The sequence below is a fragment of the Pseudophryne corroboree genome, chromosome 2 (genome assembly GCF_028390025.1).
Source record: "Pseudophryne corroboree isolate aPseCor3 chromosome 2, aPseCor3.hap2, whole genome shotgun sequence".
Taxonomy (NCBI): Eukaryota; Metazoa; Chordata; class Amphibia; order Anura; family Myobatrachidae; genus Pseudophryne; species Pseudophryne corroboree.
In genome coordinates, this window is record NC_086445.1 from 312,410,982 (window position 1) to 312,426,564 (window position 15,583).

Here is a 15,583-nt window from a genome sequence, read left to right on the forward strand (position 1 = left end):
CCCTGTCTGTTTACGTGGGCGACTGCCGTGATGTTGTCCGATTGGATCAACACCGGCTGACCCTGAAGCAGAGGCCTTGCTTGACTTAGGGCATTGTAAATGGCCCTTAGTTCCAGGATATTTATGTGAAATGACGTTTCCATGCTTGACCACAAGCCCTGGAAATTTCTTCCCTGTGTGACTGCTCCCCAGCCTCTCAGGCTGGCATCCGTGGTCACCAGGACCCAGTCCTGAATGCCGAATCTGCGGCCCTCTAGAAGATGAGCACTCTGCAACCACCACAGGAGAGACACCCTTGTCCTTGGAGACAGGGTTATCCGCTGATGCATCTGAAGATGCGATCCGGACCATTTGTCCAGCAGATCCCACTGAAAAGTTCTTGCGTGGAATCTGCCGAATGGAATCGCTTCGTAAGAAGCCACCATTTTTCCCAGGACCCTTGTGCATTGATGCACTGACACTTGGCCTGGTTTTAGGAGGTTCCTGACTAGCTCGGATAACTCCCTGGCTTTCTCCTCCGGGAGAAACACCTTTTTCTGGACTGTGTCCAGAATCATCCCTAGGAACAGCAGACGTGTCGTCGGAATCAGCTGCGATTTTGGAATATTTAGAATCCAACCGTGCTGTCGTAGTACTACTTGAGATAGTGCTACTCCGACCTCTAACTGTTCCCTGGACCTTGCCCTTATCAGGAGATCGTCCAAGTAAGGGATAATTAAGACGCCTTTTCTTCGAAGAAGAATCATCATTTCGGCCTTTACCTTGGTAAAGACCCGGGGTGCCGTGGACAATCCAAACGGCAGCGTCTGAAACCGATAGTGACAGTTCTGTACCACAAACCTGAGGTACCCTTGGTGAGAAGGGCAAATTGGGACATGGAGGTAAGCATCCTTGATGTCCAGAGACAACATATAATCCCCTTCTTCCAGGTTCGCTATCACTGCTCTGAGTGACTCCATCTTGAATTTGAACCTTTGTATGTAAGTGTTCAAGGATTTCAGATTTAAAATAGGTCTCACCGAGCCGTCCGGCTTCGGTACCACAAACAGCGTGGAATAATACCCCTTTCCCTGTTGTAGGAGGGGTACCTTGATTATCACCTGCTGGGAATACAGCTTGTGAATGGCTTCCAATACCGCCTCCCTGTCGGAGGGAGACGTTGGTAAAGCAGACTTCAGGAACCGGCGAGGGGGAGACGTCTCAAATTCCAATTTGTACCCCTGAGATACTACCTGCAGGATCCAGGGGTCCACTTGCGAGTGAGCCCACTGCGCGCTGAAATTCTTGAGACGACCCCCCACCGTACCTGAGTCCGCTTGTAAGGCCCCAGCGTCATGCTGAGGACTTGGCAGAAGCGGGGGAGGGCTTCTGTTCCTGGGAAGTGGCTGCCTGCTGCAGTCTTTTTCCCCTTTCTCTGCCCCGGGGCAGATACGAGTGGCCTTTTGCCCGCTTGCCCTTATGGGGACGAAAGGACTGAGCCTGAAAAGACGGTGTCTTTTTCTGCTGAGAGGTGACCTGGGGTAAAAAGGTGGATTTCCCAGCCGTTGCCGTGGCCACCAGGTCCGATAGACCGACCCCAAATAACTCCTCCCCTTTATACGGCAATACTTCCACATGCCGTTTGGAATCCGCATCACCAGTATGTGTGTATATACTTTTTAGGATATTTTCCAGCTTCCTATCAGCTGGCTCCTTGAGGGCGGCCGTATCAGGAGACGGTAACGCCACTTGTTTTGATAAGCGTGTGAGCGCCTTATCTACCCTAGGGGGTGTTTCCCAACGCGCCCTAACCTCTGGCGGGAAAGGGTATAATGCCAATAATTTTTTTAGAAATTAGCAGTTTTTTATCGGGGGAAACCCACGCTTCATCACACACCTCATTTAATTCATCTGATTCAGGAAAAACTACGGGTAGTTTTTTCACACCCCACATAATACCCTTTTTTGTGGTACTTGTAGTATCAGAAATGTTCAAAACCTCCTTCATTGCCGTGATCATGTAACGTGTGGCCCTACTGGAAAACACGTTTGTTTCCTCACCGTCGACACTGGAGTCAGTGTCCGTGTCTGGGTCTGTGTCGACCATCTGAGGTAACGGGCGCTTTAGAGCCCCTGACGGTGTTTGAGACGCCTGGACAGGTACTAACTGACTTGCCGGCTGTCTCATGTCGTCAACAGTCTTTTGTAAAGTGCTGACGCTATCACGTAATTCCTTCCATAAGACCATCCAGTCAGGTGTCGACTCCCTAGGGGGTGACATCACTATTACAGGCAATTGCTCCGCCTCCATACCATTTTCCTCCTCATACATGTCGACACAACGTACCGACACACAGCACACACACAGGGAATGCTCTGATAGAGGACAGGACCCCACTAGCCCTTTGGGGAGACAGAGGGAGAGTTTGCCAGCACACACCAGAGCGCTATATATATACAGGGATAACCTTATATAAGTGTTTTTCCCTTATATAGCTGCTGTATTGATTAATCTGCCAAATTAGTGCCCCCCCTCTCTTGTTTTACCCTGTTTCTGTAGTGCAGGACTGCAGGGGAGAGTCAGGGAGACGTCCTTCCAGCGGAGCTGTGAGGGAAAATGGCGCTTGTGTGCTGGGGAGATAGGCTCCGCCCCCTTCTCGGCGACCTTTCTCCCGCTTTTTTAAGGAAAAACTGGCAGGGGTTAAATGCATCCATATAGCCCAGGAGCTATATGTGATGTATTTTTCGCCATCTAAGGTGTTTTTATTGCGTCTCAGGGCGCCCCCCCCCCAGCGCCCTGCACCCTCAGTGACCGGAGTGTGAAGTGTGCTGAGAGCAATGGCGCACAGCTGCGGTGCTGTGCGCTACCTTATTGAAGACAGGACGTCTTCTGCCGCCGATTTCCCGGACCTCTTCTGTCTTCTGGCTCTGTAAGGGGGCCGGCGGCGCGGCTCTGGGACCCATCCATGGCTGGGCCTGTGATCGTCCCTCTGGAGCTAATGTCCAGTAGCCTAAGAAGCCCAATCCACTCTGCACGCAGGTGAGTTCGCTTCTTCTCCCCTTAGTCCCTCGGTGCAGTGAACCTGTTGCCAGCAGGACTCACTGAAAATAAAAAACCTATACTTAAACTTTTTCACTAAGCAGCTCAGGAGAGCCACCTAGTGTGCACCCTTCTCGTTCGGGCACAAAAATCTAACTGGGGCTTGGAGGAGGGTCATAGGGGGAGGAGCCAGTGCACACCAGGTAGTCCAAAAGCTTTTACTTTCGTGCCCAGTCTCCTGCGGAGCCGCTATTCCCCATGGTCCTTACGGAGTTCCCAGCATCCACTAGGACGTCAGAGAAATTATATATTATTAAAGTCAGTGCGCTAGTATCAGTTCACCTAACAATTACTTTTTCTTTGAACCACATGTCCCAGAATCGATTGCTATTCACAACACACCAGATCTAACGTATATTGCGTCTCACAGCAGGTCGGAGTCTTCCCCTTTCACTTTCTGAATGCAAGTCTCGGGTAACAATTTAAAAAAATGAAGGAACAAAAGAGTGCATGAACCAACAAATTCAATGAGCCATCAAAAACTGATAACAGGTCATATAATGCGTACCAATGGAGGGAGTCAATAGAATGCGTACCAATGGAGGGAGTCAGACCACCGCAAGTTAAAAAGCTTGAAAATAAAAGCATGCACAATCTCACATCGAAACACCAACTTGTTTTGTCACTGGTACTTCATCAGAGGGATGACCTAATGCAGAGCCGGCCCTAACCAATATGATGCCCTAGGCAAGATTTTGCCTGGTGCCCCTAGCACCACCGCTGGTTCTGCCTCTGACCTTGCACATCTTTCCCAGCACCATTACCCCTCACCCATAGCAGTCCTTGTACCCCCTATATTTTAAATAGGAACAGTTCGCACATTTGACGCACAGCCCAAAAAGGGGCATCTTCTTGCTGGGAAGGGACATGGCCACACAATAGTAACCCCAATTCCAATTACGCCACACAGTACTGCAACTTTATTCACATTTTATCTTGCGATAGTGTCCATAATTCATATTACATCCCACAGTAGTATCACTTTACCTTATAAACGTTACTCCTCACAGTAGAGCCCCTTATTCACATTACATCAAACTGAATTGCTCCTTATTCACATTACACCACACCTTATTGCTCTTTATTCACATTAGACGACACAGTAGTGCCCTTTCTATTTGCAACGCCACATAGTAGAGCACCTTATACACATAAATGCCACACATTAGTAATGCATTTATACACAATTCCACACAGTAATGCCCCTTACACATATGAGACACATTAATGTCCTTATAAACATAATGCACTTTACACATTATGACAACCTTTATTAATGCCCTTTTACACATAATGTCCCTTACACATATGCCGCACATTATTAATGCCCTTATACACATAATGACACACATAGTGCCCCCTACACATTTGCTGCACATTATTAGTGCCCCTATACACATAATGACACACATACATTAGTACCCTGTTACACATATGCCGCACATTATTAATGCCCTTATACACTTAATGACACACATAGTGGCCCTTTACACATGTTGCACATTATTAATGCATTTTTACATGACACACATAATGCTCCTTACACATATTCTGAACACTACTGCACAACCAACCCTCTCACATGCACACAGCACTCACACTTCCACTAACACTGTGACCTCTGCCTCTGCTTGGATACAGATGTGTCCTCACAAATCTTGCATCAATGCTAACGTCGGGCACATTTTTTTTATGAAAATGCATCTTATTTGCATTGCTATGTGGCTAGGATGCACAAGCAGCTTCTGCTGATTAAACTGATATGCAGCATGCCAATATACTGTGTGAGACTGTGGCTGTATCTGCATATGAAATGCTACATACAGATTATAGGCATGTCGCATATCATTTTAATCAGCAGAAGCAGATGATGCCCCTAGGCATATCAAATGCCCTAGGCAATTGCCTAGTTTGCCAATGGCCGGCTCTGACCTAACGTCTCACAGTCTCCACTAAAAAGAGAACAGCAGCCAATCACCGGATCTCTCGGCCGTGTCATAGCAACTGCAACAACTGAAAGAGTCGATGATCGGTCGCTGTGTTCTTTTTTAATAGCATTACTATATTTTTATTTGAGAAAGCTTTACATAAACATAATTAGTAGAGTGTAAAGTGCAATATTGTAATTATGTTGTATTCATTTGTCATGGACTTTGCGGTTGCTATGACACAACCGAAAGGAGAGAGCAGGTGACTGGCCACTGTGTTCTTTTTAGTGGAGACTGTGAGACACTAAACCAGCCCTCTGATGAAGTCCCAGTCACGAAACATGTAGCGATATGGCAGACGTGAGTGGTTGGTGGTTAGACGTGAGATTGTCCTGCTTTATAGGCTATTCATGCTGTGCATGTTATTTTCAAGCTGTTCAAGTCGCAGTGGTCTGGCTGCCTCCATTGGTACCCAATATATGACCTGTTATAAAGTTTTGATTGCTCATTACATTTGTTGGTTCATGTACTATGGGGCACACAGTTTGGTCCTTCGATTTTTAGGAATATTATAAATATAGCACTCCGAAGCTTGTATCAGTGATTGATATTGTAATCATCAGCATGCCATATACACCAATGTTTCAGAGTCTAACCAACTCTTATTTTCAAGGTGAGCACAGAGGACAAAATATCAAGCATCGGTACAGATCCGACCAAACCTGAATCCTGAATCAGGCCCCATGTGTGGTGATGTATCTCCCACTGATATGAAGGACATATTTAAGAACTTTCACATAGAAGTTGAGTATTAATTCTTGTTTATCATTCTTTTGAATTGCAAGCAATTTTGTGAACATAATTTATATACACCAATAAACTATTTCTAGATTTTAATATAATATGCAGTCTCACAGTATATTTACTGACTGACATAAAATCAAAGTGGCGAAAGATTACAAATGTCCACCCTACTGGTTGCCGTCTAGGATCTCAGGGCTGGTTAACTAGATCTTTACACCAATCCCCACTCCAAACACTGGTACAGCGAGGGGAACTCAGCATTTACTGTGGCTCCACTAGGGGCCTGATTTACAGTTGCAAGCAAAGCCAAAAAGCACACAATTGGACAAAACCATGTCGCACTGCAGGTGGGGCAGATGTAACATGTGTAGAGAGATTTAGATTTGGGTGGGTTATATTTTTTTTGTGTAGGGTAAATATTGGCTATTTTTGCATGTAACACACAACTACTGGACAGCTTTACTTTTACACTGGCATTTAGATTTGTTTGAACATCCCCCCCCCACCCAAATGTAACTCTCTCTGCACATGTTACATCTGCTCCACCTGCAGTGCAGCATGGTTTTGCCCTGTTGTGTGCTTTCTGGCTTTGCTTGCAACTATGAATCATGCCCTAAATCTGGGCTGGGAGGGTTATTCTTTAACTCTGACTTGAGTTTAATGCCTCTTATAACCTAAATTTGGCAACAGAGGATAGCCAGGTAAGGAAGCGACTGTCCCTGTGACCTTGTCTGTGGAGCACTGCTCCCGGGACAGACAGGGTGCAAAACAATTTCATGATTAGAATCTTTTCAGCACTACCAGAAGAGGCTGCAACACTGAAGTCCTATAATCCCCATGTGAGGAATCTGAGTACAATAGCCCAAATATCAATATATTGTACTGCTCTCATATCAATTGCTCCTGCGGGTTCATAGGTTCTTCCCAGCACTACTATAAAAAGAGGACCCCCAACACTGCACTTTCAAATGGAGATTTTAAAGTGAAGAATCTTCAAGATTCCTACTAGACCACCATGTGTAAATACTTTCACCTGAACACTTATTTTTCTAAATATTCTTAGCATTTGCACAAGGTGCCAGGGCTATACATGAAAACATCTACATCGGCAGATTAGCAGAGAGATGAAAGACCTAATGGTGCCCACACACTGTGCGATTCTCGCATGCTATTTTATCTTTTTAGTTCAAATAGCATTGCGTCTAGTTCAGTTCACATCATGTGTATTGTTCCTTGCGATGCAATGTGCGCACCCGTCTAGTCCATATCTCAAGGCAAAAATAAGAATTTACTTACTGATGATTCTATTTCTCGTAGTCCGTAGTGGATGCTGGGAACTCCGTAAGGACCATGGGGAATAGCGGCTCCGCAGGAGACTGGGCACAAAAGTAAAGCTTTAGGACTACCTGGTGTGCACTGGCTCCTCCCCCTATGACCCTCCTCCAAGCCTCAGTTAGGATACTGTGCCCGGACGAGCGTACACAATAAGGAAGGATTTTTGAATCCCGGGTAAGACTCATACCAGCCACACCAATCACACCGTACAACTTGTGATCTGAACCCAGTTAACAGCATGATAACAGAGGAGCCTCTGGAAAGATGGCTCACAACAACAATAACCCGATTTAGTTAACAATAACTATGTACAAGTATTGCAGACAATCCGCACTTGGGATGGGCGCCCAGCATCCACTACGGACTACGAGAAATAGAATTATCGGTAAGTAAATTCTTATTTTCTCTGACGTCTTAGTGGATGCTGGGAACTCCGTAAGGACCATGGGGATTATACCAAAGCTCCCAAACGGGCGGGAGAGTGCGGATGACTCTGCAGCACCGAATGAGAGAACTCCAGGTCCTCCTCAGCCAGGGTATCAAATTTGTAGAATTTAGCAAACGTGTTTGCCCCTGACCAAGTAGCTGCTCGGCAAAGTTGTAAAGCCGAGACCCCTCGGGCAGCCGCCCAAGATGAGCCCACCTTCCTTGTAGAATGGGCATTTACAGATTTTGGCTGTGGCAGGCCTGCCACAGAATGTGCAAGCTGAATTGTACTACAAATCCAACGAGCAATAGTCTGCTTCGAAGCAGGAGCACCCAGCTTGTTGGGTGCATACAAGATAAACAGCGAGTCAGATTTTCTGACTCCAGCCGTCCTGGAAACATATATTTTCAGGGCCCTGACAACGTATAGCAACTTGGAGTCCTCCAAGTCCCTAGTAGCCGCAGGCACCATAATAGGTTGGTTCAGGTGAAACGCTGACACCACCTTAGGGAGAAACGGAGTTCCGCCCTGTCCAAATGGAAAATCAGATAGGGGCTTTTGCAGGATAAAGCCGCCAATTCTGACACTCGCCTGGCCAAAGCCAGGGCCAACAGCATGGCCACTTTCCATGTGAGATATTTTAAATCCACAGATTTAAGTGGTTCAAACCAATGTGATTTGAGGAACCCCAAAACTACATTGAGATCCCAAGGTGCCACTGGAGGCACAAAAGGAGGCTGTATATGCAGCACCCCCTTGACAAACGTCTGAACTTCAGGAACTGAAGCCAGTTCTTTCTGGAAGAAAATCGGCAGGGCCGAAATCTGAACCTTAATGGATCCCAATTTGAGGCCCATAGACACTCCTGTTTGCAGGAAATGCAGGAATCGACCCAGTTGAAATTCCTCCGTTGGGGCCTTCCTGGCCTCGCACCACGCAACATATTTTCGCCAAATGCAGTGATAATGCTTTGCGGTTACATCCTTCCTGGCTTTGATCAGGGTAGGGATGACTTCCTCCGGAAATGCCTTTTTCCTTCAGGATCCGGCGTTCAACCGCCATGCCGTCAAACGCAGCCGCGGTAAGTCTTGGAACAGACAGGGTCCTTGCTGGAGCAGGTCCCTTCTTAGAGGCAGAGGCCACGGGTCCTCTGTGAGCATCTCTTGAAGTTCCGGGTACCAAGTCCTTCTTGGCCAATCCGGAGCCACGAGTATAGTTCTTACTCCTCTCCGTCTTATAATTCTCAGAACCTTGGGTATGAGAGGCAGAGGAGGGAACACATACACTGACTGGTACACCCACGGTGTTACCAGAGCGTCCACAGCTATTGCCTGAGGGTCCCTTGACCTGGCGCAATACCTGTCCAGTTTTTTGTTGAGGCGGGACGCCATCATGTCCACCTTTGGTTTTTCCCAACGGTTTACAATCATGTGGAAGACTTCTGGATGAAGTCCCCACTCTCCCGGGTGGAGGTCGTGCCTGCTGAGGAAGTCTGCTTCCCAGTTGTCCACTCCCAGAATGAACACTGCTGACAGTGCTATCACATGATTTTCTGCCCAGCGAAGAATCCTTGCAGCTTCTGCCATTGCCCTCCTGCTTCTTGTGCCGCCCTGTCTGTTTACGTGGGCGACTGCCGTGATGTTGTCCGACTGGATCAACACCGGCTGACCTTGAAGCAGATGTCTTGCTAGGCTTTGAGCATTGTAAATGGCCCTTAGCTCCAGGATATTTATGTGAAGTGATGTCTCCAGGCTTGACCACAAGCCCTGGAAATTCCTTCCCTGTGTGACTGCTCCCCAGCCTCGCAGGCTGGCATCCGTGGTCACCAGGACCCAGTCCTGAATGCCGAATCTGCGGCCCTCTAGAAGATGAGCACTCTGTAACCACCACAGGAGAGACACCCTTGTCTTTGGTGACAAGGTTATCCACTGATGCATCTGAAGATGCGACCCGGACCATTTGTCTAGCAGATCCCACTGGAAAGTTCTTGCGTGGAATCTGCCGAATGGGATTGCTTCGTAGGAAGCCACCATTTTTCCCAGGACCTTTGTGCATTGATGCACTGACACTTGGCCTGGTTTTAGGAGGTTTCTGACTAGTTCGGATAACTCCCTGGCTTTCTCCTCCGGGAGAAACACCTTTTTCTGGACTGTGTCCAGGATCATCCCTAGGAATAGAAGACGTGTCGTCGGGATCAGCTGCGATTTTGGAATATTGAGAATCCAACCGTGCTGCCGCAACACTACCTGAGATAGTGCTACCCCGACTTCCAACTGTTTCCTGGATCTTGCCCTTATCAGGAGATCGTCCAAGTAAGGGAAAACTAAAACTCCCTTCCTTCGAAGGAGTATCATCATTTCGGCCATTACCTTGGTAAAGACCCGGGGTGCCGTGGACAATCCAAACGGCAGCGTCTGAAACTGATAGTGACAGTTCTGTACCACAAACCTGAGGTACCCTTGGTGAGAAGGGTAAATTGGGACATGGAGGTAAGCATCCTTGATGTCCAGAGACACCATATAATCCCCTTCTTCCAGGTTCGCAATCACTGCTCTGAGTGACTCCATCTTGAATTTGAACCTCTGTATGTAAGTGTTCAAGGATTTTAGATTTAAAATCGGTCTCACCGAGCCGTCCGGCTTCGGTACCACAAACAGCGTGGAATAATACCCCTTTCCCTGTTGCAGGAGGGGTACCTTGATTATCACCTGCTGGGAATACAGCTTGTGAATGGCTTCCAATACCGCCTCCCTGTCGGAGGGAGACGTCGGTAAAGCAGACTTTAGGAAACGGCGAGGGGGAGACGTCTCGAATTCCAATTTGTACCCCTGAGATACCACCTGAAGGATCCAGGGGTCCACTTGCGAGTGAGCCCACTGCGCGCTGAAATTCTTGAGACGGGCCCCCACCGTGCCTGAGTCCGCTTGTAAAGCCCCAGCGTCATGCTGAGGACTTGGCAGAGGCGGGAGAGGGCTTTTGTTCCTGGGAACTGGCTGTTTGCTGCAGCCTTTTCCCTCTCCCTCTGCCACGAGGCAGAAAAGAGGAACCTTTTGCCCGCTTGCCCTTATGGGGCCGAAAGGACTGCGCCTGATAATACGGCGTCTTCTTATGTTGAGAGGCTACCTGGGGTAAAAATGTGGATTTCCCAGCAGTTGCCGTGGCTACCAGGTCTGATAGAAATACCCCAAATAACTCCTCCCCTTTATAAGGCAATACTTCCATATGCCTTTTGGAATCCGCATCCCCTGACCACTGTCGTGTTCATAACCCTCTTCTGGCAGAAATGGACAGCGCACTTACTCTTGATGCCAGTCGGCAGATATCCCTCTGTGCATCACGCATATATAGAAATGCATCTTTTAAATGCTCTATAGTCAGTAATATACTGTCCCTGTCTAGGGTATCAATATTGTCCGTCAGGGAATCCGACCAAGCCACCCCAGCACTGCACATCCAGGCTGAGGCGATCGCTGGTCGCAGTATAACACCAGCATGTGTGTGTATACTTTTTAGGATATTTTTCAGCCTCCTATCAGCTGGCTCCTTAAGTACGGCCCTATCCGTAGATGGACTGCCACTTGTTCTGATAAGCGTGTGAGCGCCTTATCCACCCTGAGGCGATTGCTGGTCGCAGTATAACTCCCGTGTGAGTGTATATACATTTTAGGATATTTTCCTGCTTTCTGTCAGCAGGTTCCTTAAGGGCGGCCGTCTCAGGAGAGGGTAGTGCCACCTGTTTAGACAAGCGTGTGAGCGCTTTATCCACCCTAGGGGGTGTTTCCCAACGTGCCCTATCCTCTGGCGGGAAAGGGTATGATGCCAATAACCTTTTAGGAATTATCAGTTTTTTATCGGGGGAAACCCACGCTTCATCACACACTTCATTTAATTCCTCCGATGCAGGAAAAACTACAGGCAGTTTTTTCTCACCAAACATAATACCCTTTTTAGTGGTACTTGTATTATCAGAAATATGTACAACATTTTTAATTGCCTCAATCATGTAACGTGTGGCCCTACTGGAAGTCACATTCGTCTCTTCATCGTCGACACTGGAGTCAGTATCCGTGTCGGCGTCTGTGTCTGCCATCTGAGGTAACGGGCGTTTTAGAGCCCCTGATGGCCTTTAAGACGCCTGGACAGGCACAAGCTGAGTAGCCGGCTGTCTCATGTCGTCAACTGTCTTTTGTAAAGAGCTGACACTGTCACGTAATTCCTTCCATAAGCCCATCCACTCAGGTGTCGACTCCCTAGGGGGTGACATCTCTATTACAGGCAATTGCTCCGCCTCCACATCATTTTCCTCCTCAAACATGTCGACACAATCGTACCGACACACCGCACACACACAGGGAATGCTCTGATAGAGGACAGGACCCCACTAGCCCTTTGGGGAGACAGAGGGAGAGTATGCCAGCACACACCAGAGCGCTATATATACACAGGGATACCACTATATAATGTGTTTTTCCCTTTATAGCTGCTGATATTATCAAACTGCGCCAAATTAGTGCCCCCCCTCTCTTTTTTACCCTTTTCTGTAGTGCAGGACTGCAGGGGAGAGTCAGGGAGACGTCCTTCCAGCGGAGCTGTGATGGAAAATGGCGCCAGTGTGCTGAGGAGATAGGCTCCGCCCCCTTCTCGGCTGACTTTTCTCCCGCTTTTTGCTGAATTCTGGCAGGGGTTAAAATACATCCATATAGCCCTGGGGGCTATATGTGGTGTATTTTTCGCCAGCCAAGGTGTTTGTATTGCTGCTCAGGGCGCCCCCCCCTAGCGCCCTGCACCCTCAGTGACCGGAGTGTGAAGTGTGCCTGAGGAGCAATGGCGCACAGCTGCAGTGCTGTGCGCTACCTTGTTGAAGACGGATGTCTTCTGCCGCCAATTTTCCGGACCTCTTCTTGCTTCTGGCTCTGTAAGGGGGCCGGCGGCGCGGCTCTGGGACCGGACTCCGAGGCTGGGCCTGTGTTCGGTCCCTCTGGAGCTAATGGTGTCCAGTAGCCAAGAAGCCCAAGCTGGCTGCAAGCAGGCAGGTTCGTTTCTTCTCCCCTTAGTCCCTCGATGCAGTGAGCCTGTTGTCAGCAGGTCTCACTGAAAATAAGAAACCTAAAACTAACTTTTTCTAAGAAGCTCAGGAGAGCCCCCTAGATTGCACCCTGCTCGGTCGGGCACAAAAATCTAACTGAGGCTTGGAGGAGGGTCATAGGGGGAGGAGCCAGTGCACACCAGGTAGTCCTAAAGCTTTACTTTTGTGCCCAGTCTCCTGCGGAGCCGCTATTCCCCATGGTCCTTACGGAGTTCCCAGCATCCACTAGGACGTCAGAGAAATAGTATGTGCAGGCAGGTATTTTTGTACTATATTGCATAAAGTACATTGTAGTGTATTCAAAATCGGACATAGTTCAAATAGCATACCCCACTTACTCCAAATCTCATAGCGCACATTGTATAGGCTCAAACCGCACCTAGCACAAATAGCACCATGTGTGGGTACCATAAGGTTCAAAAAGGGTTGAGATTGCCTAAGGTATATAAAAAAAAGGAACAGACTAGATGGGATAAGTGGTTCTTATCTGCCATCAAATTCTATGTTTCTATGTTTTGTACTAACAATAATTGAATCATAGCTGTAGGGGAGCACAGACTAGAACACAGGAATGCACCATTTTGTGTCTGTTCTCTTTCTCTTATTGTTGTCTCCTTGCTGCGTTAATGATAAAGTCAGGAGGAACAATGAAAGAGGAGGAGTAATTTATTTCCCAGTGGCCTGCCAACTGGACTAAACATCCCATCTGCGCCCTCATATACTTTCAGTAATTACAAATATCCCCAAGCAACATGCAACTCTTTCTGAGACTAATAAAGAGTTTGTTATGGGGTATCTGCAAAAAAGAACGGTGCTAGCAAAGATTACCGATGGTGCTCATTGGTGAATGTGTAGAAATGCTTTTCAGGGTTGACAGTAAGGTCTCTGATCCGTTTATACACTGGTGCACTACGACGCCTTACTTCTTGGAGGACAGTCTGCAACAATATCAGATTCTGGATAATAGGGTCTTCAAGAATATCAATCTGAAAACAAAACAAACACAATACTAAAAACTTGGGAGCTATATAAAAAGGTCTTGAATAAATGACATCTATCTAATTGTTACACTCCGAACATTTTACAGAAAGCAAAATCCACAAACTGTCAAATACAGCATAGTGAGAGTAGTTTGGAAGCACAGGAAGAATGTCCCCGTTCTAGCCACATAACACCCATCCTCTACTCCCTTCACTGGCTGCCTGTAAGATGGCGAATCATCTTCAAGATTGGCTTACTGAGTTTCAAAGCATTACATGACCAAGGCCCAAGGTACCTGAAACAGCTTCTGACCCCATACTGCCCCACTCGATTACTGCGATCTGTAGATGAAGGACTTTTAGCAGTACCTAGAATCTACCGTAATTCATCTGGGGGTCGAGCTTTTAGTCATGCAGCTCCGACTTTATGGAACTCACTTCCCCGCACAGTGCGAGAGGCCCCAACTATAGAATCCTTCAAAAGTAGACTCAAGACTTTCCTGTTCACTCAAGCATTTCCATAGTGTCCCTTTTAGTATCTTCATGCATCTGTATTTTATGAAAAGCTGTTCTGTACTTCATTGCAATGTTTTCTGTACTATATTATGCTCTGTATCCGTTAGGTGCCTTGAGTCCTATTGGAGAAAGAGCGCTATATAAATAAAATTATTATTATTATTATTATTATTATTATTAATAATGTAAATTATCAATGAGGATGTTGAATTCACTAATGATCCAGGCAGAAAAATTATCAAGAAGTTGATGGTACGGTCCAGGAGGACACAACAATGCGCAGAGACATAGGGCAGAAAGTCTGGATAGGATGTACTTCAAAAGAAGTGAATAAGTGATGGAACATTTGGTACAAATATAAATGTGAGACGTGGAGAAAAGGCATAATTTACCTCACACAAGTGTGTGCTTCCAGGCCTGAAAGAAAGGGTAAAGTGGAGACCCCCGTGTGAAAGGACTGCAGGGGAGGCATGCTCTGATTTTGCAAACCATGTTTCTGTTATAGCCAGAAGTTGTTGGAGAGAAAGAGGTCATGCATTCCATAGGCCACATGTAAGAGATTTGCAGTATGATGGGTGACAGGTGACATGACGTTTTCTGGATTTCTATACTATTCTTAACCAGATAAGGGTCCTGATTTTAAATATAACCAGATAATACAGTGGTTCTCAATCTGTGTGCCCACTGAGCTGATAACTGGTTATTGTGCTACTCACAAAGTCATTAAAAATTCATCTTTGGTATGCAAAAACAGGCACAAAACATAAAGGCACTATGGCATGACTAAAAGTAAAAGATGAGATGTATGGCATGGTCAGCATTTGAATTCATTATTCCTTTAATACATATAATTACTCTATTATGGTATCCGTTTGGATGGTCGACAGTCATTAGGTCGACATTGACATGGACACATGGTCGACACATGAAAATGGTCAACACATGAAAAGGTCGACTCGATTTAAAAAAAAAAAAATTCTTTTGGAGAACATTTCCATACTTTACGATCCATGTGGACTGCGATTGGGAACGGTAATATGTGCCGAGCACTGCGGTAGCGGAGCGAGGCACCTTGCCCGAAGCCGCGAGGGGACGCGGTGAACTAATTGGGGTTCCCCGTCACTTTACGCAGAAAACGACACCAAAAAAAGGTTAAAAAAATCATCATGTCGACCTTTTAATGTGTCGACCATTTGTCCATGTCGACCATTCATACCGGAACCCACTATTATATCTAAAAAAACAAAAAACTGTATACAGATTTATTTAAAATGTTGGACTATAGAGTCAAGAACATTTTTAACACTTTCTTACAGAAAACCACATCGATGAAATATCACAGAATGGGTCTATACTACGTTTTGCCGGCGCTTAGGATCCCATCCGCCGGCATGCAGGCAGCAGGGCGAGTGTAAAAGAGCCCCTTGC

At 46.8% G+C, this 15,583-nt stretch overlaps 1 protein-coding gene across 2 annotated transcripts in view; it reads right to left on the minus strand.

Moving 5' to 3' along the window:
• The window catches only part of DIS3 (DIS3 homolog, exosome endoribonuclease and 3'-5' exoribonuclease), a 114,222-nt gene that overhangs the window by 84,183 nt on the left and 14,456 nt on the right, over positions 1-15,583 (minus strand). For both annotated transcript variants that reach the window (XM_063952929.1, XM_063952927.1), the window contains exon 3: positions 13,488-13,645. In XM_063952929.1, coding sequence (XP_063808999.1) covers positions 13,488-13,645 — 158 coding nt within the window. The remainder of the gene's footprint in view (positions 1-13,487; positions 13,646-15,583) is intronic.